We start from the raw sequence: 24,433 nt of genomic DNA, 5'->3' as shown, positions 1-24,433 counted from the left end.
AGAGGGTAAGAAATACTCACTTGAAATTGCTATCACCATGCCTATTTCGTAGGCTTAATGGTATGTTCCTGATTATGACAGCCTAGGGTGGCAGAGGGTACGGCACAATGGTGGTAGCAGCCTTGATAATCCTTTAACAATTTGATGATATGAAACTTAGTGGAGTGTATAGAGTTTCCCCTAAGGAAGTGGGGCTGCACAAGTGTGTATGTATGGGGCTGCCTTTGGTTTGCTAATAGGCTTAGGAGGCTGCCAGGGTTAGAGTTTCACTTAGGTAGAGATTTCAAGAGTCAACTTCCTTCCTAATTAGTCCTAAAATCTTGGCAGCCTCTTCCCTAATTTACTCCTGTGCTAATAAGAATAAAGTCTTGCCTAATGCATTCAGGAAATTCGAAATCCTGCTGCTCAACAGATTTTGGAAACTTCCCAGGTCCTGTTTCCTGCAAGAAAACATGTAAATACCTTCCGTATTTAAGTAAGGAAAGTTTGAGAGCTTAGGATTGCTAGTAGTCCTGAAATCTGAAATTTTAAGTGGGGGAAATAATTCCATAAATTTGTCAAATATTTTAAATTAACTCGGGCACCACAAGCTGTCCAGTGGGCTCGACACAAGCCTATTAACCCTATTCACTCACTTCTATGCATAATTAAAAGTCCAAACATCTATAAAATCAAACAATAGCAATATTAAAAAATAAATCATAGAAATTTAATCAAATATGATAAATCTGGCCATTGGGCCATAGTTGAAGGTCAGCCCAAGCTTTGAATCTAATGCTTGGGGGTGATGACTTCCTTGTATCTATTTCCTTTTCATCTTAGCTAGGTGGTTACTCTTGTATACATCCTGTGTACTTGGGCTTCGCCTAGACTTTCATTCTTGATAAAATTATTACAACAAAAAGAAATCCCAACGACCTCGTCAGGCTGGTCCATATGGGTGGCATGGCTCTAGTCCCATATTTTCTGGTAGGTTTAGCTCCAGTACCATTTCTAACAACCCAAGGAAGACCCGAACCACATCCAGTCTCATACTTTGAAAGGACTACTCAATGTTACAATCGAAGCTCCTTGGAATTCATTGTGAAGCGCAAGAGCTTCTCCTTTCCAAGCAATGGAATACCATTCACCACCCACCTTCATATACACAATTTGAGCCATCACCAAAAAAATTCAAGAATGACTACAGCTTGAAGTCCTTGTTAAGCAAGTTATGAGTTATATCTCTTCATATTAATTGCACACAAAAATTCTTCAAGTATATTCAATCCTAATTCTAGCTCCAAAAATGAGACAAATGTCTAAAACAAAAACCCAGCTGCTTTGTGCCTAATTTTGTTTTAAAAGAGGCATGAATGAATCTAGTTAATCTGATTACTGATACTAGCCAGAGTAATCACACATTGCTTTAAATCTTGGTGATGATTAATCTGGTACATCATAATGCCTGGTTGTTTCGGATTATACTTCTATCCAAATACTGATGAAGTCCACTTATAGATTCTCCTTAATGTTGAGAGCTTCTAGGTCTTGTAAGATTAACTTATTTCTCTTGGGTCATGAGTGTATCATTTCCACAAATGGCGAGGATACAGTTTGCTGGTTGTTTATTTGGCCATATTATCAGTATTCTCGTTGTAACGTTTCTGTGATGTTACATTTCTAGAGCATTTATTTGCACGATAATTGCTTTTTTGATCTGATTAAGAACCTATATGAATGGCTTATTGGTTTAATTGTGATTGATGAGGTCATAGCTAAATGTATACAAGAATGATTGAATTGGAAACTGGGCGTGTTTTGGGCTGAGCTAAGAATCATCCAAAGTCAACCTGAATTAAATTTGGAGCATGCAAGTCAAAATGAAGCTCGGGGTGGGATTAGGGGTGGAAATTCGTGTTCGTGGGTCATGTCAAATCATTAGTAGATTATTTGGATTAGACCGACCCATTTAATTAGACGGCTAGATCCTAAAACCCGACTTGTTTAATTAATTGGAGAGGGGGGGGGGGACGACACGACCCACTTAACCCGTTTAGTAATTAACTTTTATTGGACTCACCCAGGGGTAGCCCAAGTGGTTAGGGCAAACTTGTGTGCATGAGCTCCATGTCACAGGTTCGATTCCCCCTAGGATCAAATTGCGATTTAAATGGGAGGCCATGGTGCTGTGCTAGTTTCCCCGGGAGTTTAGGTTCCATGTGTGAGTCGTAAGGGCTTTGTTGTGAGGTGGTTCCCCCGTCATAAAAAAAAGGTAATTATTGGGTTAACCTGGACACAACCGTTTAAACTCGTTTAACCCGTTCCTTATAAACGAGTTGAGCTGACTCATATATTTATGTTTTAACCCAATTAATATAATACAAGGATGACTATATAAATAATTTACAATTACATCTAGATTCATGATCAATATCCAATAATATATAAGAAAACTAATATTTTCATAAAATAAAATTACATATTAACAAAAAAAGTTAAATAGTTTGAGATCTAACATAGTCAAATACTAATATTAATATCACATATTCCCAACTACAAAAAAAGACATATAAGACTAAACATTTATAAAATTTAAAAATAGAATTTATTTGTATTATACGGGTTGATTGCGGGTTTCGTGGGTTAACCCACAATTGACCCGTTTATTAATTGTGTCTTATCGTATTAACCCGTTTTGATCTATACCCATTTATATCAAACCCAAACCTGTTTATTTCGTATCGTGTTTGTGTCAGGTTCACAGGTTGTCATATATTGCCACCCCTAGGTGGGATTGTGTTCTTCATTTTGGTTTATGGCCTGGCTTTTAGGGATCCCTTTTTTTGTGTTGTTTATCACGATTGATCTGTAGTTCGAGTACATTCTTCTGAAAAACTCATATTCCTTAAAACTTTTAAGTCTAACTGCAAGAAGTCCTTGTATATTATTTTGTAAAGGATGCTAGCATTGGGGATCCTTCTTGGTTGGGACTTGTTTGAGCATGTCAAGGGTCTAATGGTGTGATATGTTTTACAGACTGCTGCCCTAGATGGTGAAACTGATTTGAAGACAAGGATTATACCCCCTGTTTGCATGGGAATAGATTATGAACTATTGCACAAGATCAAGGCAGGTTTCTTGTAACTTATTATAGATGGAAGATTTGTTGGTAATTTACTCTCTTATTGCAAAGTTAGCAATTTAAATGTTCTTTTCTCCCACTCCGTTTTACAGGGTGTTATTGAGTGTCCTGGTCCAGATAGGGACATTAGAAGATTTGATGCAAATCTTCGGTTGTTTCCCCCATTTCTTGATAATGATTTGTGCCCTTTAACAATTAAAAACACAATTCTTCAGTCATGTTACTTGCGGAATACAGAGTGGGCTTGTGGAGTAGCTGTCTACACTGGTATGTATAAGAAATTTTAAGGTCATAGCAATCAACATACTGGTTGTTTCACTTTCTCACACGCACACACAGAACCTACTAGGTTGTTTCTCATGTGCCTCTTATTTTTTATTTTGTAATTTATTTCCCTTTAAAAATTAGGAAAATGAAAGCACTAAGCAAAGGGTCAAAGTGATTATTTTCATTCGCTTGATATTTTCTACTTTTGACAAAGATGGGGGGGAGCAAAATAAGCATGTAATACAAAAAGCTCACTGGTTATAAGTTATTTGCCTGGGACTATTGGAGTCGGATAAATTTTAAGTTGACTTAATCTAGTTTTGTTTTGCATAGGAACTGTAGAATTGGCTGGGGGTTGGTGGTTTAGGCTTGCTTCATCCTTCTATTCTTGGTTGTAAGTGGCCATTTAGATTAATGATGCAATATGGGCAGAATTACTACGCCCAACTGTGTATTAGGATAGAATTGAGTCCAGTAAATTTGTGGTGGATTCTAAAGACTTTGGTAGAAAAGCTTCAGATCAGACGTACGGAGGAATACTTGCTATGTCCTGAGATAATTGCCAAATACCTGTTGTATTCAAAACATTCTTCAGTTGATGGAAATATTACTTGATTTTGGACAAGAATGTGGATGTATATGTTTTGTTAACAGGGTGTCTATTAGGAAAATAATTCTGATTACTGGTAACTTAGTGTAAAGGATACCCGGTGCCAATAAAAAAAAAACTTAGTGTAAAGGATAGTGATTCTTTCTCCTATTATTATGTGAGTCGTTAAAAAGACTGAGCAAAATAGTCCCAAATAAAAAGAATAAAAGGACTAAGGTGGCTGGTTGCTGTCTTTTGTTGACCTGTGGGATGCTGCAAAAACACGTCTAAAACACTTAAACTTGTATGGAATTTAATATTTCGCCTACCCTGGGCTCTAATTAGTGCCAACATGGAAAATGCATATTCTTTTAATATCTGAAGAAGTTTGGGTTTATTTAACATTAGATGTATGCAACATCTAGATAATTTAAAATTCACTAGGGGTGTATGGAACAAGATCTGAACCCCATGAGTTGCCATGATGTTGTTCAAGGCAGTTGTATCAATTTCTGGATTTGTAACTTCTACATATTCTATTTCTCAGGCAATGAAACCAAGCTGGGTATGTGTAGGGGGATACCCAAACCAAAGCTCACAGCTGTGGATGCCGTGATTGACAAGTTGACTGGAGCTATTTTTGTTTTCCAGATCGTGGTGGTTATTGTTCTAGGCATAGCTGGCAATGTCTGGAAGGATACAGAAGCAAGGAGGGTACGTCAAAACTAAGCTCGTGTTTCTTATGCGCTTAAAGTTCTTTGATGTGTGAAAAAAAGAGTAAAAGTTCTTTGATAGGCATGTGATGCAATTCTTGGATAAGTGTTTATGTTTTCTAGGATATGTGGAATTTTTCTTTCTTGGCCACCTAGCATTTCTATTGTCTATAGTAGCAATCTAATTGAACCTTTCTCACCCAATTGAAGACTTTTTGCAGATAGCAAGCTTCATAGCTACTGCTTGTTGGTTAGCCACTTATTGAAGTCTTTCCTAGTCACCTTGCCTTTGATGTTTCACGGTGTTTTGGAAAATAGTGTCTACAGTAGTGCATTTTCACCTGAAATTATGCACGCTGATTATCCATTTAAAAGGGATGACTGAATGTAGCATGCTCCATCATTTTCCAGCATTGAAATGAATTCTATTGGCTTATATCGTATAGCTTCTTTCTATTTTAATATCTTTTGTTTTGGGAGTTGAGTGTTGGGTCCATCTAAATCTGATATAACCTAAGTAAAAATAATTATTTGAAATTTAATTGAGATGGTTAAAAGTTGAACAGATAAAATTCAAACAATGGAATTCTAAGCTATATTTGGCGAGTCATGTCCAAGTTTCTGTACCCATTTTTGTATCCTTATCCCCTTGTCTGTTGTGAACATTAGATGAGTCAGACACAGACATGTACCTACACCTGACACACATACCCAAGGCGATATTACAGAGAATCAAAGTGAACTGGTTTGTCCTCTGCATGTTGACACAATCTCGAAAGATATAATCACCTTGACTTAACGTTTATTGTTTTTCTTGTTGATTTTGTTTGTGAGGAAATCCCGTTTTCCAATTCTTCTTTTTTGCATTCTTATTTTTATTGTTTTTGTCAATTTAATTTCCTTTATTACATATGATTCATTCATTATCCAGGACCACATTGTCCTTTGTCTACTTGAACCTTAGTTTCTTGATGAGTTTTTATACTTACTCTTTTCACGTATAGAACTGTTACATTCAAACATTTGCCCACCTTTTTGGTGTTTTTTTTTTTTTTGTTGTAGCAATGGTACGTACATTATCCGATGGAAGGTCCATGGTTTGAACTATTGGTTATTCCTCTTCGCTTTGAGCTTCTTTGTTCTATAATGATTCCCATATCAATTAAGGTAAGCTGTTGCACGTGATTTTAACAATCTTAGATTATTTATATTGTCATCATTTGGTCTGTCCTATTTCAATTGTTATTTTAATACATAATTGAATTGAGAGAGAGAGAGAGAGAGAGAGAGAGAGAGAGCTAATGGGAAGAAGTAATTAAATTTTTGCAAAAAACCTTAATGATGTCGAAGGTCGAAGGACCTTATAAAATCTTGATTTGTAGTAGAACTTTAGGAGAGGTCCTCAGATTGCATATTTGCTTAATAGTGCTAGATAAATAAAGAGAGCTTCTGTTCATGAGTTGTCATCGCTTTCCACTTCTTAGAATGTATATAGGTGTTTGATTTTGTATACTTCCTGTGTACATTGGCATCCCCTATTTCATTTGATTTAATAAAATTGTCTTTCTTACTCAAAAATAAAATAAAATAAAGGAAGGCCATGGTACTAGCTTGCAAATTGTCATTTATCAAAATTTTTCTTTATGCAGTTATGGTTGATTTAGCGATTATTTTCTTGATGATTATGATTTTGATATAGACGTGAAGTACAGCAATTACTAGCTATACAAAAAACTGAGCTGTTTATTTCTGGCAGGTATCTCTGGATCTTGTGAAGAGCTTATATGCTAAATTTATTGATTGGGATTACAAGATGATTGACCAAGAAACTGGTACTCCATCCCATGCTGCAAAGTAAGTGATTTGGGTAAAAGTTCAGCAATATGAAAAATGATTTGAGACGAAGTCAAGTATATGAAAAATGTGGTTATTTTGCATATATCTTAAGAGGTTTTTGTTATATGTGGCAGTACAGCAATAAGTGAGGACCTGGGACAAGTTGAGTACATTTTAACTGATAAAACTGGTACTCTAACTGAAAACAAAATGATCTTTAGAAGGTGTTGTATCAATGGAATTTTCTATGGGAGTGAGAGCGGGGATGCGTTGAAAGGTTTGGGTTCTAACTTTGCAGTAATGAGCTTTTCCATGTTGTCTGTTACAATGTACTTGCTGCATTTCAAACTTCTCAATATTACTCTTGGATACGCAACCTTTTAGCCATTGGGGGATGTCTTATAATTGAATCACCTGCATGGAGTCATGTCTGAAAGAGTTGAATACTGTTTCAGAATAGAACAAAACACAGGCTGTTTCTCTTCAAATTACAGCCAAATTTTGTTTTTTCTTTTCTTTCATAATTAGAAAGTCTATTCACTAAGGTGATTTTTTTTTAAAAATATTTTCAACCATGAGCAGTGGTGCTAATTGAAGTCAAGTATTTCTGGTCTAATCTAATGCTGCAGTCAGCTGTTATTCTTAAGCTTTCCACATTGCTCTTTAATCATTTGGTTCATCGATTTCCTTGCTTTGACCGAATTTTAGTCATTTGGCATGTTTAGTTAAGTTTTTTTTTTTTTTTCAAAATTTTTCAAAAAGTTTTCAACTTCAAACCATACATACATCTTTCAATCTCAAAAAAATTTTCTATTTCAACTTTTCATCCAATTGTCTAGATTTCTGTGAAAAGTCAAAAGCACAAATACCAAAAATCAAACAACTTTTCAACTCTCCCCATCTACTTTCACAAACCCCAATACAAAACATATTTAAAAAAAATAGTCAAATTTCCCTATGTACCTTCACAAAACCAATTAACAAACACAACTCAAAATTAAAAAAAAAAAAAAATCTTAAAAATTCTTCAACCAAACATGCCCATTGTTTTCATAGGACTGAGTCACTTGGCTACCACTCACACAAACATTCTTACATCTTTGGAATATGAACCTAATTTGTTACTTTATCATTCCTTGATTGTCTGCCATCTAAAATGGTGGACAGAAACCAAATTTTTTTTTTTTAAAAAAAAAAAATTATTCAACATGCAAGATTTTTATGCTACTACATGAATTTATTCAAGCTAAAATGTTTATTTGCTGGTGTATTTCTTGTTACTCTTATACCTGTATCGTTCCGTATGTTTTGGAGCTCTTTTAGGTTGCAACACTTTATCTTCTGATCAGTTCTATACTTGACACCCAGATGTGGAGCTGGTTGATGCTGTTTCAAGTGGCTCTGCTGATGTTGTGCGTTTTCTTACAGTTATGGCAATATGTAATACAGTTATACCAATGAAGAGGTGAGCGTAGCTTCTTTTATGGGTTAATTTCTTGCTAGGACTTTGAAATATACCCTAGAATCAAAGCCTTTTTTTATAAGTGGCATCACTGAATTTTATTAAAAAAGGGTGGAAGGGCACTGAAAGTATATTGGTGGTATGCATAGGAAAACCACCTGGTAAGGATAGGAATGTGAAGAAGAATTCAGAAAATCTACGAAGGAAACACCAATCGATCGCCATATGGCACCACCTCTATAGATTTTCCTTACAATCTTCCTTATATCTGTGGAGCATGTTAATTACCGGATGCAATTTTGATCCTTGAGATCTCCCCTCATAAAAAATCACAAAAGGTTGAGAAGTGAACAGACTTAACTCCACTTTTCAATTTTGCACTAGTATGCTGAAGAGACATTCTAATGGGATTCTATTACTAACCCAGTACCAGTACATTTCAGCCACTGATGCTTCCCTACTACAAGATATTCTGAACAGTTCTGGGTAGGATTCATTTAGGGCTTGATCTCCGCTCCATATATGGTCCTATAAACAATTCCAGATCCATCTTCCAACTCATATCTAATTAGCCTGAAAAACTTTCACTATCCACAAAAATGATTTTCCACACCCCCATCTCCAAATGTCCCATAGACCACATTAGAGCACCATTCACCCCATATATTCCCATAATCTCAACCACTGATTGCCACATAGTCCCCCTTTACTGTAGATACGTTGCAACCAACCCAATAATTCACGTTTAAACAAAATTGAATTTCTATCCCCATTCCCCCTAAAGGCACTGGAGGACATGTTGTTTGGCCAATTAACTGCGTGGTGTTGGGTCGCACAATCTACTCCACCCTGCAAGTAAGTCCCTTTTTAGCATCTCATAATCTCAACCACTGATTGCCACAAAGTCCCCCTTTACTTTAGATACAATGCAACCAACCCAATAAATCATGTTTAAATATAATCGAATTTCTATCCCTATTCCTCCTAAAGGCTCTGGAGCACATGTTGTTTGGCCAATTAACTGCGTGGTGTTGGGTCGCACAATCTACTCCACCCCGCAAGTAAGTCCCTTTGTAGCTTCTCAATTCTCTTTAGAGGGACTGCGAGTGTGATTTTAATCAGCTCGCAACAATTCACCTCTTATAGAAACAAGTCAGAAGATTATGAAGAGCTGAAATTACCACCTTGGTCTAACTGCCCTATGCCGCCCTCCTAATACTGACTTATGAGTGTTGTATCGATTCTCCTTCCCCCAACTTCAAATCCCCGTGTAAAACCCTGTACTTCTCCCTAGTATCACCCTTGGAATTTAGATTCCCCTCTGATGGTGTACCTGGAGCTTCAGAAATAGAAAAGTTCGTCCTCAGCATAACCCTTGGAAATTCCATCTTCAGTGGTCTTATCAGCCTTCTCTTGCACAACCCACAGCCTTCCTCCATCATTTCAGTGCTAGTCACTTGTTGTACAATTCCCATTTCCACCTGTTCTTCACATCAGCTCGATGCACTCCCCAAAACCAACTCACGATAAAAAAAATGATCATCCTCTATATTATCCTTATCGGCGACCTCTTATCCTGAAGGAGAGACAACATCATGTTTGCCCAATACTCCCTCCACCAACCTTCTTGACATTGATGGTTCGAACACCCATCTTCAGTGGTCTTATCAGCCCTCTGTCACACAATTCACCGCCTTCATCACTTCAGCACTGTTGCACAATTCCTATCCTGCCCTCTACCTCACACCTACTTGACGCTCCCCCCCCCCAAAAAAAAAAAAAAAAAAAAAAAACTAACTCATTTTGATCATCCCTCTCTAAATGCTCCTTAACAACACCATCATCTTTGCCCGATAGTACCTTCAACCCATGTTTCCTCAGATTAACTTGAGACATGGCCAAAACTGGCGAGGGGGTTCCTAGAGTCTTCTACCTCACTTGTTGTTCTCAATGGTGTCCAAAGCTAGAGAACCACATCTTTGCAATGCCATGAATCCGTTTGATAAATTTGGTAAAAGCATCTTGAATGAGAATGAGATGGCCCTGCATCCATATTCCTTAATGACACATGCCCAAATTATTACGAGCCTGGCCCTTAACTTAAGCGCATGTTTGGTAAGTGAAAAACTCTCATTTTTAGAATTATTGAAAAAGATTTTGAGATTCGTTTTGTATTGGGTTTCGTGAATGTGGGTAGGTAGAATTAAAAGTTGTTTGAATGAAAATTTTTGACATGTTTTTTTCTTTTCTTTTTTTATTTTTTTTTACATGATTTGGATTTTGTGAAAGTTATTTCATATAATGAAACATGGATAAAAAGTTTTTGAAATGTATTAGTATTGGGTTATATGAAATTGTTTTGGTTTGTGTCACAAAAAATCGAGGCAAATGATTAGATGAAAAGAATACTTCAGAGATGAAAGTTTCTTTGGAGTTCAAAAGATGTTTAGACTGAAAGAGAACTGTTTCTGAAAATTTGTGAAATTTTTCTTAAACCAAACCACTGGAAGTGGGTGGGGCCTTTTCAGAAAGCCATGGCAAGCTTCTTTCCTGTTTGGCTTATGAGAGTCCACCCTGGATTTAAGTCGCCTGCATGTATCTCATAATTTGAAATCTGTCATACCTGTTTTCTGTTGCCTATAGCAAAACTGGAGATATCTTGTACAAGGCTCAATCTCAGGATGAGGATGCTCTTGTTCGTGCTGCTGCTCAGTTGCATCTGGTTTTTTTCAATAAGAATGCAAATATTCTCGGTAAACGCCATTCACTTTTGGCTGTGATAAAAAGCACAGTTCTGATAGTGGTGCTGATGATGTAGTCCAAATTAATGTATTGCAGAGATCACATTTCATGCTTCAACAATTCAATATGAAGTCTTGGAGACTCTTGAGTTCACTTCTGATAGGAAAAAAATGTCAGTCATTGTGAAAGATTGCCAGAATGGAAGGATCCACCTTTTCTCAAAAGGAGCAGATGAAGCTATTCTGCCTGATGCATATTCTGGTAACCCCTGTCTATTGGCGCTTTTTATTTGTCTTTGAGAAGGAATTTAGAAAAACATTGTAAGATGTGTAGTTAGAAAGTTCCTTCCAAAATCATGTTCAATGCAGGAAACAGAATTTACTTAATTTAATGGATCACCACATTTGGTTGGCAAAGGTTGTATTCTTATGTGGGATTAAAACCATCAAACCTGTAATGCCTCTCTCTCTGCTCTTGAATATGACACTCTTTTACATCTGATGCTAATTATATCCAAGTAAATCACCTCTGTGATTGAGTTCCAAAATTTGTGGCGAGCAGCAATTTTGCTGGTGTTTATTCTTCCCAGGAAGGGGAATGTACAACTCATTATAACTCAAAAGTATGGTGCAGTCTCTATTTGTGTGTCCCAGGTTTTCTACACGTTTGGAACTTTAATGCTGTTGCTTGGGCATTGCAGTTGCAAGCCCCTGCACATGTGCTGCTTTGGACAGTATTGTAGTTTGCTACCATAATCTGATTGCATGTATGTTTCATTTCTTGCTGGAGGTGGACCATTGTGGCTGGTCTCTGGAATCTCAGGCCCAGGTGGAAGGAAGGAGGCTGTGAAGGAGACGAGGAAGGAGTTTTAATTCAAAGCTCCTGTTATTCCAATTTTTCTCTTCCTTTTTTTTTTCCAGATAAGTAACTTTGTCATAAGAAAGTGTAGGTGTGCAATCATAGTATGCTGGAGGTATAGATTGAGTAGGGAACACCTGAATAAAGAGGCTACGTGATTTTCATATGCTTAATGTACAACTAGTAAGTGGTATCCAAATTTTGATGCGGAATTATTATAAAAAGAGTAAATTACAATATCAGTGCCTGGGTTTTCAACTTTTTCCAAATCGAGCCACAATTTTCAATTTTGGAAACATTAATACTTTAACTTCGAAAAACTCACTATTAGGTTCCGTCCTCAAACTCGGTTAGAAAACCAACGGCATGATTGCCACGTGGCATCAGTATGCCACGCTTTAGTCTTCAATTTAACAAGTTTACTTGTTATTTGCTCCTTTTTTATATGGGTAAAAGGGTTTATTAATATTAGAAGATGAATATGCATTGTCCAAGTACACATGATGCATACAAGAGAAAACACCTAACTAGGAAGAAGAAATAGATACAAGAAAATCATGAAAGTTAAGCCCATTAATATCAATAGCTAAGTTTATTAATATTGGGAAAATTTTGACATTGGACATTTTAAGGAGCTGGGTATTATAGTTATGGATTGGTGTTTCATTTGTAAGAAGCATTTGTAAACTATGGATCATTTACTTTTGCATTGTGGGGTGGCAAGGTGTGATACCCCATATGATATGGATAAGGGTAGGTGGTGTATGGGATCCCACATTGCTTGGGAAGGAGAAGTTCTTGCTCTTTATAAGGTTCCAATGAGGCTCTAATTGTATCATTGACAAATCCTTTTGGAGTATAGGCCATGTGGTTAGGGCGTTCCATTGGGGAGTTACAAATGGTATCAGAGCCTATCCCAACAAGAAATGTGGGACTTGAGCCGTGCCACTTACAATGGATAGGCCCGACGAAGACGTCGGGAATTTAAAGGGGGTAGATTGTGATAGCCAATGTTTGTAGGAATAGGCATTGCCATGTGGCATCAGTGCGTAATCCTATAATTAGTAGGAAATTTTTCCTTGATGACCCCATCACTACACCAAATGCTATGCCAGAATTTGATTCTCGAGCCATCACCCACCACAAGTCTAGTGTGTTGAGAAAATACCCTCTCCCTTTATTATGCTCTTCCATAGTCCCACCCTTAGGCTCATTGTGCCTCCAATGAGCACTCCCCCAAGCAGCCCCCATTTTTAGCATCAATCACCAATTTCCACAAGACCTCTATCTCATGGATATATTGCCACAATCATTTTTGTAGAAGAGCCCGATTGAACACCTTCACATTTTGGATACCCAACTCACCCCCTTAAATTTGAGAGCACACACTTGTCTTAATTGACTAAGTGAAATTTAAATTCTTCCCACAGTCCACTCCAAATGAAATCACATTGTAACTTCTCAATGCGATTTGCCACACCAGCTGGTAATGGGAACAACAACAAAACCTCTTCCAAATTTCCAACCCATGTTCAGTCTTCTCGATCACATTGTCCCATACAAACTTGGCTTTGAAGGAGACTCCCAAGGGAAGGTCAAGGTACTTCATGGGTGAGGTAGAAATATGCAACCTGAAGTCTCAGCAACTTTGTAACTGAGAATACTATGCTGTTTGAGATGCTCCAGGTTGATGGACAGGTTTGTTCAGGTCATGATGCTAATAGGGTCATATTGTCAACTTCTAAGAAGATCTCCTTACAGGAAATTTTTTTGGAGATCCAAACTTGATGGTTTGCCCTTTGACATTATCGATCAGTCAAGTTCTATTTGGTTGAAGAGACCTTTTGAGGTGGATAAAGTTTTTCAGGTAATTTGTGGGATGGTTAAGGATAAAGCCCTGGATCCGGATGGGTTCTCTATGGCTTTCTATCATGATTGTTAGGATGTGGTTGGTGAGGATATTATGAAGGTCTTTTATGAATTTCATTCTTTTGGAAAATTCAAAAAAGTCTTAATGCGACTTTTATTGCCCTTATTCCTAAGAGAGTGGGGCCAGTGGAGGTGAAGGATTTTCGACCCATTAGTCTTGTTAACGGGGTGTATAAGATACTCTAAAGTTCATGCTAACTGATAAAGTGTTAAAATTGCATGATTAAGTTGCTTTAGTGAATAATTGTTTAACCAAAAATGAGTTAAATACTTAATTATATAGTAGATTATAGTACTTGAGTAAATTGATAATTCCTGATATTTTGCACTTAAAAAGATTCATAATGTAGTTGGTTGTAAACAAGGATACACATGACACTTACATTGTTAAGCCACATTAGGTTTAATATTCCAGTTTTACCCATATAGTGCTGAACACTTAATCTTATTTGCTGTAGGGCATTTTTGGAAGAGAAGATACTAACTTAATTGATACTTTTTTAGAGGACTCACTCGTGTGCCTAATGGACGGATGGAGAAAAGAATGCTGAGGTCCTGAAGGGGCAGGTGCGAGGTGGAACGTGTGTGAAGGGAGGCAGAGCACCAAGTGAGGAGACATGAAAAAATACGGCTGGAATGCAAGAGGTGGTCCCTAGGAGAACACACGAAATTGGGGCTGAAATGGAAGGAGACGTGAAGTGGTCCCGGGGCATAGACGGGTTTTGGCGTGGGTGTATTTTCAGAAAGCAGGAATTGTAGCTGGAAGGCACGGGACATCCCTGGGCATACACACTTGAGCAATTTAACTCATTTTTAGTTAAACAATTTATTCACTTAAGCATCTTAAACATTTTATTCCTGCTTTCTGAAAACACGCCCACGCCAAAAACCGTCTATGCCCCGGGACCACTTCACGTCTCCTTCCATTTCAGCCCCAATTTCGTGTGTTCTCCCAGGGACCACCTCTTGCATTCCAGCCGTATTTTTTCGTGTCCCCTCGCTTGGTGCTCTGCCTCCCTTCACACACATTCCACCTCGCACCTGCCCCCTTCCGGCATCACCGATTCCTGCCCCTTCAGGACCACAACATTCTTTTCTCCATCCTTCCATTAGGCACACGAGTGAGTCCTCTAAAAAAGTATCGATTAAGTTAGTAGCCTCTCTTCCCAAAAATGCCCTACAGCAAATAAGGTTAAGTGTTCAGCACTATAAGGGTAAAACTGGAATATTAAACCTGATGTGGCTTAACAATGTAAGTGTCATGTGTATCCTTGTTACAACCAGCTGCATTATGAATCTTTTTAAGAGCAAAATATCAGGAATTATCAATTTACGCAAGTACTATAATCTACTTCATAATTAAGTGCTTAACTCATTTTATCTATTACCTATCAAAAAAAAAAAAGTGCTTAACTCATTTTTGGTTAAACAATTTATTCACTTAAGCAACTTAAACAATTTATTCCTGCTTTCTGAAAACATGCCCACACCAAAAGCCATCTATGCCCTAGGACCCCTTCATGTCTCCTTCCATTTCAGCCCCAATTTCGTGTGTTCTTCTAGGGACCACCTCTTGCATTCCAGTCGTATTTTTTTGTGTTTCCTCGCTTAGTGCTCTGCCTCCCGTCACACACATTCCACCTTGCACCTGCCCCCTTCTGGCATCACTAATTCCTGCCCCTTTAGGACCACAACATTCTTTTCTCCATCCTTCCATTAGGCACACAAGTGAGTCCTCTAAAAAAGTATCAATTAAGTTAGTAGCCTCTCTTCCAAAAATGCCCTACAGCAAATAAGATTAAGTGTTCAGCACTATAAGGGTAAAACTGGAATATTAAACCTAATGTGGCTTAACATTGTAAGTGTCACGTGTATCCTTGTTACAACCAGCTGCATTATGAATACTTTTAAGTGCAAAATATTAGGAATTAGCAATTTGCTCAAGTACTATAATCTACATAATTAAGTGCTTAACTCATTTTTGGTTAAACAATTTATTCACTTAAGCAACTTAATCATGCAATTATAACACTTTATCACTAACCAAATGAGTGTCGTTATGAGCAACATTATATCAAAACCTTAGAATGCTTTTGTGAAGGTAAGACAAATCTTAGATTTGGTTCTAAATTGCCATTGAATGTTTGGATAGTAGAAACAAGATGGGAAAACCTGAGATTCTTTGCAAATTAGATACGGAGAAGGCATATGATCAGGTTACCTGGGACTTTTTTTGTTACTTTCTTCGGAGGTGTGGTTTTTGGGAAAGATGGATTTCATGGATTAGGCATTGTATTTTTACGGTTTGTTTTTCGGTTTTGGTGAATGGTGCACCAGAGGGATTTTTTAATAGCTGTCGGGGATTAAGACAAGGGGATCCTCTTTCCCCCTTTTTGTTTGTCATTGTGATGGATGCACTCAGTCGCATGTTCAGTGCTGCTGTTGATGGAGGTCTACTTTCTGGTTTTTCTGTGGGAGGTGTTAATATTTCTTATCTTCTCTTTGCTGATGATACTTTACTTTTTTGTGAGCGGGACCGTGGTCATATTCAATATTTGAGGGCTCTTTTGCTTTGTTTTGAAGCTGTTGTGGGCCTGAAGGTGAGTCTTTCAAAGTTTGAAATGGTTCCTGTGGGTAAAGTGTTTAATGTTCAAGGCTTGGCAAAGATCCTGGGCTGTAAGGTATTATTGCTGCCCATGAAATATCTTGGTCTTCCATTGGAGTTGCTTTCAAGAAGAATTCTATTTGGGAAGGTGTGTTCGAAAAGGTTGATAGAAGGTTGGCGGGATGGAAAATAATTTATTTGTTAAAGGATGGTAGATTAAATCTTATCAAAAGCACTTTATCTAACTTCCCTACATTCTTTTTGTCTTTATTTCCGCTACCTACAGGTGTGGCATCTCGTATTGAGAAAGTTTTTCGTAGTTTCCTTTGGGGAGGTGTTGGGGAGGAAGCCAAGTTTCATCTTGTTGGTTGGGATTAAGTATGTTCCCCGGTAACTTGTGATGGTTTGGGGGTGCGCAACTTGAGGACTTTCAATAAAAGCACTTTTGGGGGAATGGTTGTGGAGATATGATCGGGAAAGGGAAGGTTTGTGGAGAGTTGTTATATATTCAAAACACGGGAACTTGAGGGGGTTGGTGTTCTAATGAAGTTAGGGGGGCATATGGTATGGGATTGTGGAAATATATTTGTTCTGGATGGGAGATGGGAGAAAATTCTTAGCTTTTTCAGATTTGTGGTTGGAATGGTCATGTTGTTTGCTTTTGGCATGATATTTGGCATGGTACAAGGGCTCTTAAACATGTTTTTCTTTCTCTTTACCAGATTTCTAGTGATAAAGAGGCTGTGGTGGCTGACTTGTTGGTGTGTTCTAATGGTTCTTTCCATTGGAATGTCAGTGTTTTTAGAGCGGTTCATGATTGGGAACTGGGAATGTTTGCCAACTTTTTCGACTCTTTGTATGTTGTGTCATTTGGTAATGTGATGGAGGATAGGATGATTGGATTCCTATTGAGAGTAATAGGCTCTTGATGCGCTTCTATTACAAGGCTCTCTTGGGATTCTCTAATGATTATTGTTTTCCTTGGAAGGCTATTTGGAAGTGTAAGGTCCCTCCTAAGTTTGATTACTTTGAATGGACCGCATCTCTTGGGAGATTTCTCACCACTGATAATTTGAGGAAATGTGGTCTCATCATTATGGATTGGTGTTTCTTGTGTAAGAAAAACGGGGAATCTGTGGATCATCTTTTGTTACATTGTGAGGTGGCTCGGTTCTTGTGGAATGAGATCTTTAACTGGACTGGTGTGGCATGGGTGATGCCTAGAAGAGTTATGGATATTCTCAAGTGCTGGACAGGTATTAGGGGAAATGCTCACATGGTCGTTGTGTGGAAAATGATTCCCCTTTGTATTATGTGGTATTTGTGGATGTAGAGAAATAAGAGGTGTTTTGAAGACCCGGAGTGTTCCTTGGATGTGCTGAAGAGATCTTTTATAATACTTAATTTTCTTCGGTCATTATTTGTAATGAGGACAGCTTTCATGATTTGATTGTATCCCTCACTAGTGCTTAGTTGGTACTTTGGCATTTTTTGTGTATATCCTTGTATACTTGGACTATGCCTCTTCTTATTAATAAGTCTTGCTTATAAAAAAAAAAAATGTCATGCCATAGACTTTGATAACCCCTAGTTTGTTTCAGGGCAGAAAACCAGGGTGTTCGTTGAAGCTGTGGAACAGTATACTCAATTGGGGCTGCGCACTCTGTGTTTGGCTTGCCGTGAGTTAAACGAAGATGAATATCGAGAATGGTCTTTTTTGTTTAAAGAAGCTAGTAGCAACTTAGTTGATAGGGAGGTAAATTTTCCATCTCAATACGGTAGTTTATGCATGTGTAGATTAATATGTGTGTGTATATAAGTGTGGCTGTATATATATTGAAAGATTCTGATTATATCAACACATGCTTCCTTTAATCTGAACATTTTGCAGTGGAGAATTGCGGAGGTCTGCCAAATGTTAGAACATGATTTGGAAATTCTTGGAGTTACTGCAATAGAAGACCGACTACAGGTGAATCTTTTCTACTCATTGTCCACTGCAACCATAAAAGAAAGGAAAAAGAGGGAAAATCCACTTTTTTGCAAAATGTTCACTTAATTGTTTTTTAAACACTGATGATTTTTATTTATTTATTTTTCAGGATGGTGTACCAGAAACAATAGAAACATTAAGAAAAGCAGGAATAAACTTTTGGATGCTAACTGGTGACAAGCAGAATACTGCAATACAGATTGCTCTCTCATGCAATTTTATTTCCCCAGGTAGTTTCGGTCATGTTTGTTTGTTTAATGTCTTTGGCATTATCTCTTTCTTCTAACAACATTGGAGTTGTTTCCTTGTTTGTTTTCTTGATAAATCAAAACTGTATTGATAATCAAAATGGTGGTCTTCATGCTCTACTAATCCTGTCTTTTGTTTTTGCCTGAAAGACCCAAAAGGTCAGCTTCTGTCAATTGATGGCAAAACTGAAGCTGAAGTTCATAGAAGCTTAGAGAGAGTTTTACTTACGATGAGGATAACAACGACAGAACCTAAGGTATAGCTTATATGCTCCATCAACCACAAATTCAATTTTATGTCACAAGTTTTTTCCTTCCACGTTCTGGGAGCTAATTTATTAAAAACTGAAGTAATTCGAAATAATTAATGTATGTTTCTGTATTCTTCTAATTGATTGTTGTATGATCTTGATCTGGATCTAATAAACATGTGAATCCTAAAATAATGAATGAAATTGAGTCCATGGTATTTGTGTGTAAAGCTCTGATGTCTTCTTAGCCGTGTTGTACTTCATTCTTTTCTCATCTATGATAAGTTTTTATTTTTACATTTTATTTTTGGGCGATGAAATTGTTTCGGCCAACATCAGCATATTGAAGATAAATATAGCTGTTGGATGGAAGCAATCTAAATATTGTCTGAGTTGTGATAAGTGTCATTAATTCGTGTGAAAATCTCGGTGGTTCACTTTTGGTTGGCCTTTTGATTAAGGTTTCACTTGTTATTTTATATCTACATCCTTAACAAAGGGAGTTGAGAGTATTTGGAATCTTACGCATCTAAGCTGGTGTTTCATTTTCCTTTTTCCAAAGAAAGATGCGAGTGTTGGAAAAGTACATACAAAATTACATTTGTGATGCACTCTTGAAATCTTTCTATTCGATGAACAACATTGAATATCAAAATGTAAGAGTTCCAAGGGGAAGGCATTCTGTACTGTTTCGGTACTTACGGTTTTTCCATTCTATGTGTGCTTCCATCAAACTCTGCTCCGTCTATTTATACCATTCCTTGATGCAACTATATTGGGTGGGTTATTGTTTTTAGTCATCTTCCTGAGTCAATCTGTTTTTTCGTGCAATAGTGAAGCCTGGGTATTCTTGAGGAATACTCTCTTTTTGTGTCCTGGTGTGTTTGATTTTGTTCTTTTCCTATAAATCCTTTGCTCCAGCTTCAGAGGATCATCTTTGCATGAGTTCTTATATTATCTACATGGAGGAGGGCAGATGATAGTTTCTATGTGATAGAAATCTAATTTAGTATGGTGGTGATGAATTTTGTCTGCTGCATTTCTATGGGTAATTCTAGAGGAAAAGTTATTCTTGGTATTAACTTTCAGCAAGCAGTGCCTTGTTGACATAATTCTTTTCTCATAATTTTATCTCTTTGCTAGTCACTCCATTAAAAGTTATACGAATCTGTTGTTTCATCTTTGCCTATATTATTTTTAACAGGATGTGGCATTTGTTATTGACGGCTGGGCTCTTGAAATTGCGCTGAAATATTATCGGAATGCTTTTACAGAGTTGGCAATATTGACAAGGACTGCTATTTGTTGTCGTGTGACACCATCACAAAAAGCACAGGTTGGCTTGTCAACCCTGCTGTTTGTTATATTTGTACTCATTTTCATCCTATCTACTTTGGCTTGCTAGGTTCGGTTTGTCTCTTTGGGTACTCTTTTATTTGATGATTATCTTTATTTGATTTTGTTCTTTCTTTTTGCTTGGATAATTCTTCTTTTTTTCTTCTCTCTACTATTGAGGCTTGCCATTGAATGGACAATGAATTATGAACTAAGGCGGTCGAAGGGCTTATATTCATTTTAAAATCCAAGGACAGGAATCCTCAGTTCTAATTCTTGACCTAGAAGAACAAACCCCTACAGATACAAATTCTACATATGCTGCAAAATATTCCAATCTAATAGATTGTTCAACAGCTAGAATTGATGGTAGACCATGTCTAGTAACAATGAGCATAACCTAAAGCATAGATGAAGAATGAAGTTAACTGTAGACCACTTGATTGTGGTCAAAATCCCTTTTCTGCTGTTTAGGCACTAGAGTTGCCTTGTGGTCATCACTAAATTCTGAAGTGAAGAAAAAGTACGGAAGATTTTTTATGTTATTTTTGTTTTAAATTGTGGATGTGCGTCTTTGAAGATGGTGGAAATTTACATTGTGAGTTTGCTAGCATCTGATGGAACATGATCTTTTGGCCTCTTTTGGGGTATTTTGGGTGATGCCTTCTCAGGTGGTGTAATTCCTAACATGTTGAGAAGGGCTGTTTGGGAACTGTTAGAGGACATGGTTGTAATTAGTGTAATTTGTGAGGGTATAATTGTCAATTTTATGTAGTATATATATTATGGTACATCAATGAATAAAGTAAGAGATTCTCTCCATGTGTTTCTACATGGTATCAGAGCGGTTTGAGTACTCGTTGGTGCTGCTGTTGCGTGTTAGTTACTAAGAGCACTCTCATTGGATTAGCTAAAAGCTAAATCCAATGAGTATTTAGCTATTAAAGAGTAAAATATGCTCACATTGGATTAATCAAATTCCAAATATAATATTTGGCTATAGTCATTTTCAAAAATTTTTTCAAATTTGAAAGTTATTGTACATACATCAAATACATATTTTATTAATTATTTCTCTCGCTTTCTTTCTATCACATATTTTATCACAATTAATATATTAATTTGACTTAGTGATATATTAATTTAATAAGAACATGATTATTAATTAACATATAATAAGTAGAATAGTAAAATAGTAAAATAGTAAAATATGATAAAATTAAAAAAATTAATAGTTAAAAAAATTAAATATTTTTGAAATTATTAGTTATTCATTACCATATAATGAATAAATGTATAATCTAATGTGGAGATTTAATGTGAATAATCAAAACCAAATTCATCTTATATTATTTTATTATTATATAATGAAAAAATAGCTATTCCAATGTGGAGATTTATGTGAATGGAATAGTCAAAAGTCAAATTTCTCTTACATTCATTAAAATTGTCTTTTAACTTTGACTAATTCAATGAGTGCTCTAAGTTGACAAATCACTTGGTTACTAAGTTGAATTTTCGAAACACTAGATTTGAGTTGGTATTTTCGGAAATCTGGTATTTCGGATCTAAGTTGGTATTTGTCGCTAGATCAAAGATCACCAGTGTCACTGTTGTTCTCTATGCATCCTAGTGGCGCCTCTCGTCATCGTCACTTGTAGGAGTTTGCCGTCTGAAGGGCTGGGTATCGCCGGCAACGTCGAAAGGCTTGGAGTGCTTGGTTGCAGGTGTAAGCTATTCAACCTTGAGTGCAGCTGCCCCCAACCCAGAGTAAGATCGTGCTCCTATTCGGAATAAAGTCTGTTAGGTAATGAGGATAAACTAATACCTAGATCCTTTATTCTCGTTTAGGATAAGATAATCTGGGTTTAAGGATAGTTTGAAGCCGGTACTGTATAAACCCGGTTCAAACCCGATACAGGCCGAGTTAGACTGGATTCTGGCCGATTTAGTACCGATACATGATGGTTCTGAGCCAATAAGTGACTTTTTTTCTATCCATATTTCATCTTCTGTGTGAATTTTCTATCTTCAAGTTGAATTGTGATATTTTTCTGCATCTATGGCAACTAAATTTGAGTCACAGTCTCTTGCACCAAACTTTAATATGCCTATGACTTCGGTGAGATTGGATGGAAAGAAGTACATGTTGTGGTCAAAATCTATTGCAATATTTTTGAATGGCAAAGGACTTTCTAGCCACCTGGTTGATCCAAGACCTGACTCAAGTAGTTTTACATTTGCTCAATGGGAACAAGAGGTCAAATCTTGTCCTTAATGTTGACCAGTATTGAGCCTAATATTTGTTCCAGTTTGATACATTTTGACATTGCTCAAGAGGTGTGGGGGCATCTCAAGCAGATGTATTTGGGTGTTGGGAACATAACCTGTATTTATGAGTTATGTAAGCAGTTCTTTGGGTATTATTCTCAAGTGATGAGCATATGTGAAGAAATCAAGATGTATCAACCTATCACTTCTAATGTTTCACGTATGCAACAACAATGTGAAAAGTTTAATGTTGTTCGGTTTCTTGTTAGTTTAAAACCTGAATATGAGTTTGTGCGTTCTCAAGTTTTGGCTAGTTCACAGCTTCCCTTGTTTCTTGAAGTGTTCTCCCGACTTCAACTTTTGGGTCGTACACGGGCTTCATCTTCCATAGCTACTCTTGCCAACTTAGGTATAGTGTCCGAATGTCTTGTCTCATCCACTCAAGATCCATGGATTATTGATTTAGGAGCTAATGGACATCTGACCAGTTTATCTTCTGCCTTATCTAAGTTAGATATTGCAACATCTCAAAGTGTCACTCTTGCTGATGGTTCTCTTACTTAACTTACAGGCATTGGATCCACTAAGCTCATTGACTCTATATTCTTGTCATTTGTTCTATATACTCATAGTTTTCCCTTTAGTTTACTGTCCATTAGTAAGATTACTCAAAATCTTCAATGTTCAATGACTTTTTATCCCTTTTCATGTACCTTTTAGGATCTCAAGACGGGCGCGCGCGAGCGCGTGGGGGGGGGTGAACAAGATTGGTACGGGGCATGAAGCTAGCAATCTGTATTATCTCTTGATGTTCAACAGTTACCCACTCAAGCCCTGACATCCTCCTCATCATGAATGGAACTATTGCCTTGGTCACCCCTCTTTTTCCCTTTTGAAGCGCCAAGTTAGGAATCTGGGAAATGTGTCTCCCTTTCATTGTGAAGCATGTCAACTTAGTAAACATCGTCGTGTGTCTGTTGTACCTCGAATTGATAAACGAGCATCAAGTCCTTTTGAATCAGTACACTCTGATATATGGGGACAAATCAATATTGAGGAGACGTTTGGATTCGAAGATGACTTAAGATGATTTGAGATGAGCTGAGATGGATTGTGAATAGTAATGAGATGAGTTGTGAATAGTAGTGAGATTTGTGAGTTAAAGTTGCTGAATAGTAGTGAGATGAGTTGAGATGAGCTGAGATGAGTTGAGATGAGCTGAGATCACTTACGAATCCAAACAAGTCCTGAATCAAACAAGTTTCAGTATTTTGTTCCATTTGTTGATGACTATTCTTGTATGACATGGTTGTTTCTGATGAAAGCACGATCTGGACTTCTTTCCATATTCAAAGTGTTTTGGAAAGAAATTAAAACTCAATTTAACGAAAATGTTCAAGTTTTGCGTCCTGATAATGCTAGAGAATATCAATCTAGTGTCCTTATACACCTCAACCGAATGGGGTGGCGGAACGCAAAAATCGTCATTTGTTAGATATAACCCGAACACTTTTCATCAAATTTCATGTTCTTATACACCTCAACAGAATGGGGTGGCGGAACGTAAAAATCGTCATTTGTTAGATGTAACCCGAGCACCTTTCATCAAATTTCATATTCTTATACACCTCAACAGAATGGGGTGGCGGAACGTACTTTTATCGCACATGGATGTTCCTAAACGATTTTGGAGTGATGGTGTTCTTATTGCTTGTCACCGTATTAATCGTATGCCTTCATCAGTTCTTGATGGTTCCTCTCTCTTCTCCATATTGTTCCCTTCTTCTTCGCCATTTTCTCTCCCTCCCAAAATCTTTGAGTGTGTTTGCTATGTTCATAAACTTGGCCCAGGCGTTGATAAGTTTGATCCATGTTCTACCAAGTGTCTCTTCGTTGGTTATTCCCGGACTCAAAAAGGATATCACTACTATAGTCCTGTTCTTAGGCACTACCATTACCTGCTCTTACACTTTCTCCTTCACACTCACCCAACCCTCCTTAGTGCCTTCCCCAATTCCTTTATAGGTTTACTCGCGTCGCTTGCGGTCGCCGACTCCCATGCCTCTGCCAAACGTGCCTCTATCTTTAGATCCTGAGTTACCTAGTACTTCAGACTCTCTACCTATTGCTCTTCGCAAAGGTACTCGTTCTTATAGTACTCAACATCTAATTAGCCAATTTGTTTCATATCATGCCTTATCTCCTTCATT

At 37.2% G+C, this 24,433-nt stretch overlaps 1 protein-coding gene across 4 annotated transcripts in view; it reads left to right on the top strand.

Moving 5' to 3' along the window:
- Positions 1-24,433, top strand: part of LOC108986636 (phospholipid-transporting ATPase 2-like) — a 60,996-nt gene that overhangs the window by 24,786 nt on the left and 11,777 nt on the right. For all 4 annotated transcript variants that reach the window (XM_018959317.2, XM_018959320.2, XM_018959319.2 and 1 more), the window contains 14 exons: positions 3,019-3,111; positions 3,217-3,391; positions 4,528-4,694; positions 5,756-5,860; positions 6,450-6,547; positions 6,664-6,806; positions 7,898-7,994; positions 10,635-10,744; positions 10,830-10,994; positions 17,727-17,881; positions 18,017-18,097; positions 18,228-18,348; positions 18,517-18,623; positions 19,822-19,953. In XM_018959317.2, the coding sequence (XP_018814862.1) occupies positions 3,019-3,111; positions 3,217-3,391; positions 4,528-4,694; positions 5,756-5,860; positions 6,450-6,547; positions 6,664-6,806; positions 7,898-7,994; positions 10,635-10,744; positions 10,830-10,994; positions 17,727-17,881; positions 18,017-18,097; positions 18,228-18,348; positions 18,517-18,623; positions 19,822-19,953 (1,749 nt within the window). The remainder of the gene's footprint in view (positions 1-3,018; positions 3,112-3,216; positions 3,392-4,527; positions 4,695-5,755; positions 5,861-6,449; positions 6,548-6,663; positions 6,807-7,897; positions 7,995-10,634; positions 10,745-10,829; positions 10,995-17,726; positions 17,882-18,016; positions 18,098-18,227; positions 18,349-18,516; positions 18,624-19,821; positions 19,954-24,433) is intronic.

The sequence above is a fragment of the Juglans regia genome, chromosome 1 (genome assembly GCF_001411555.2).
Source record: "Juglans regia cultivar Chandler chromosome 1, Walnut 2.0, whole genome shotgun sequence".
Taxonomy (NCBI): domain Eukaryota; kingdom Viridiplantae; phylum Streptophyta; class Magnoliopsida; order Fagales; family Juglandaceae; genus Juglans; species Juglans regia.
This window is presented reverse-complemented; position numbering and strand designations above follow the sequence as displayed.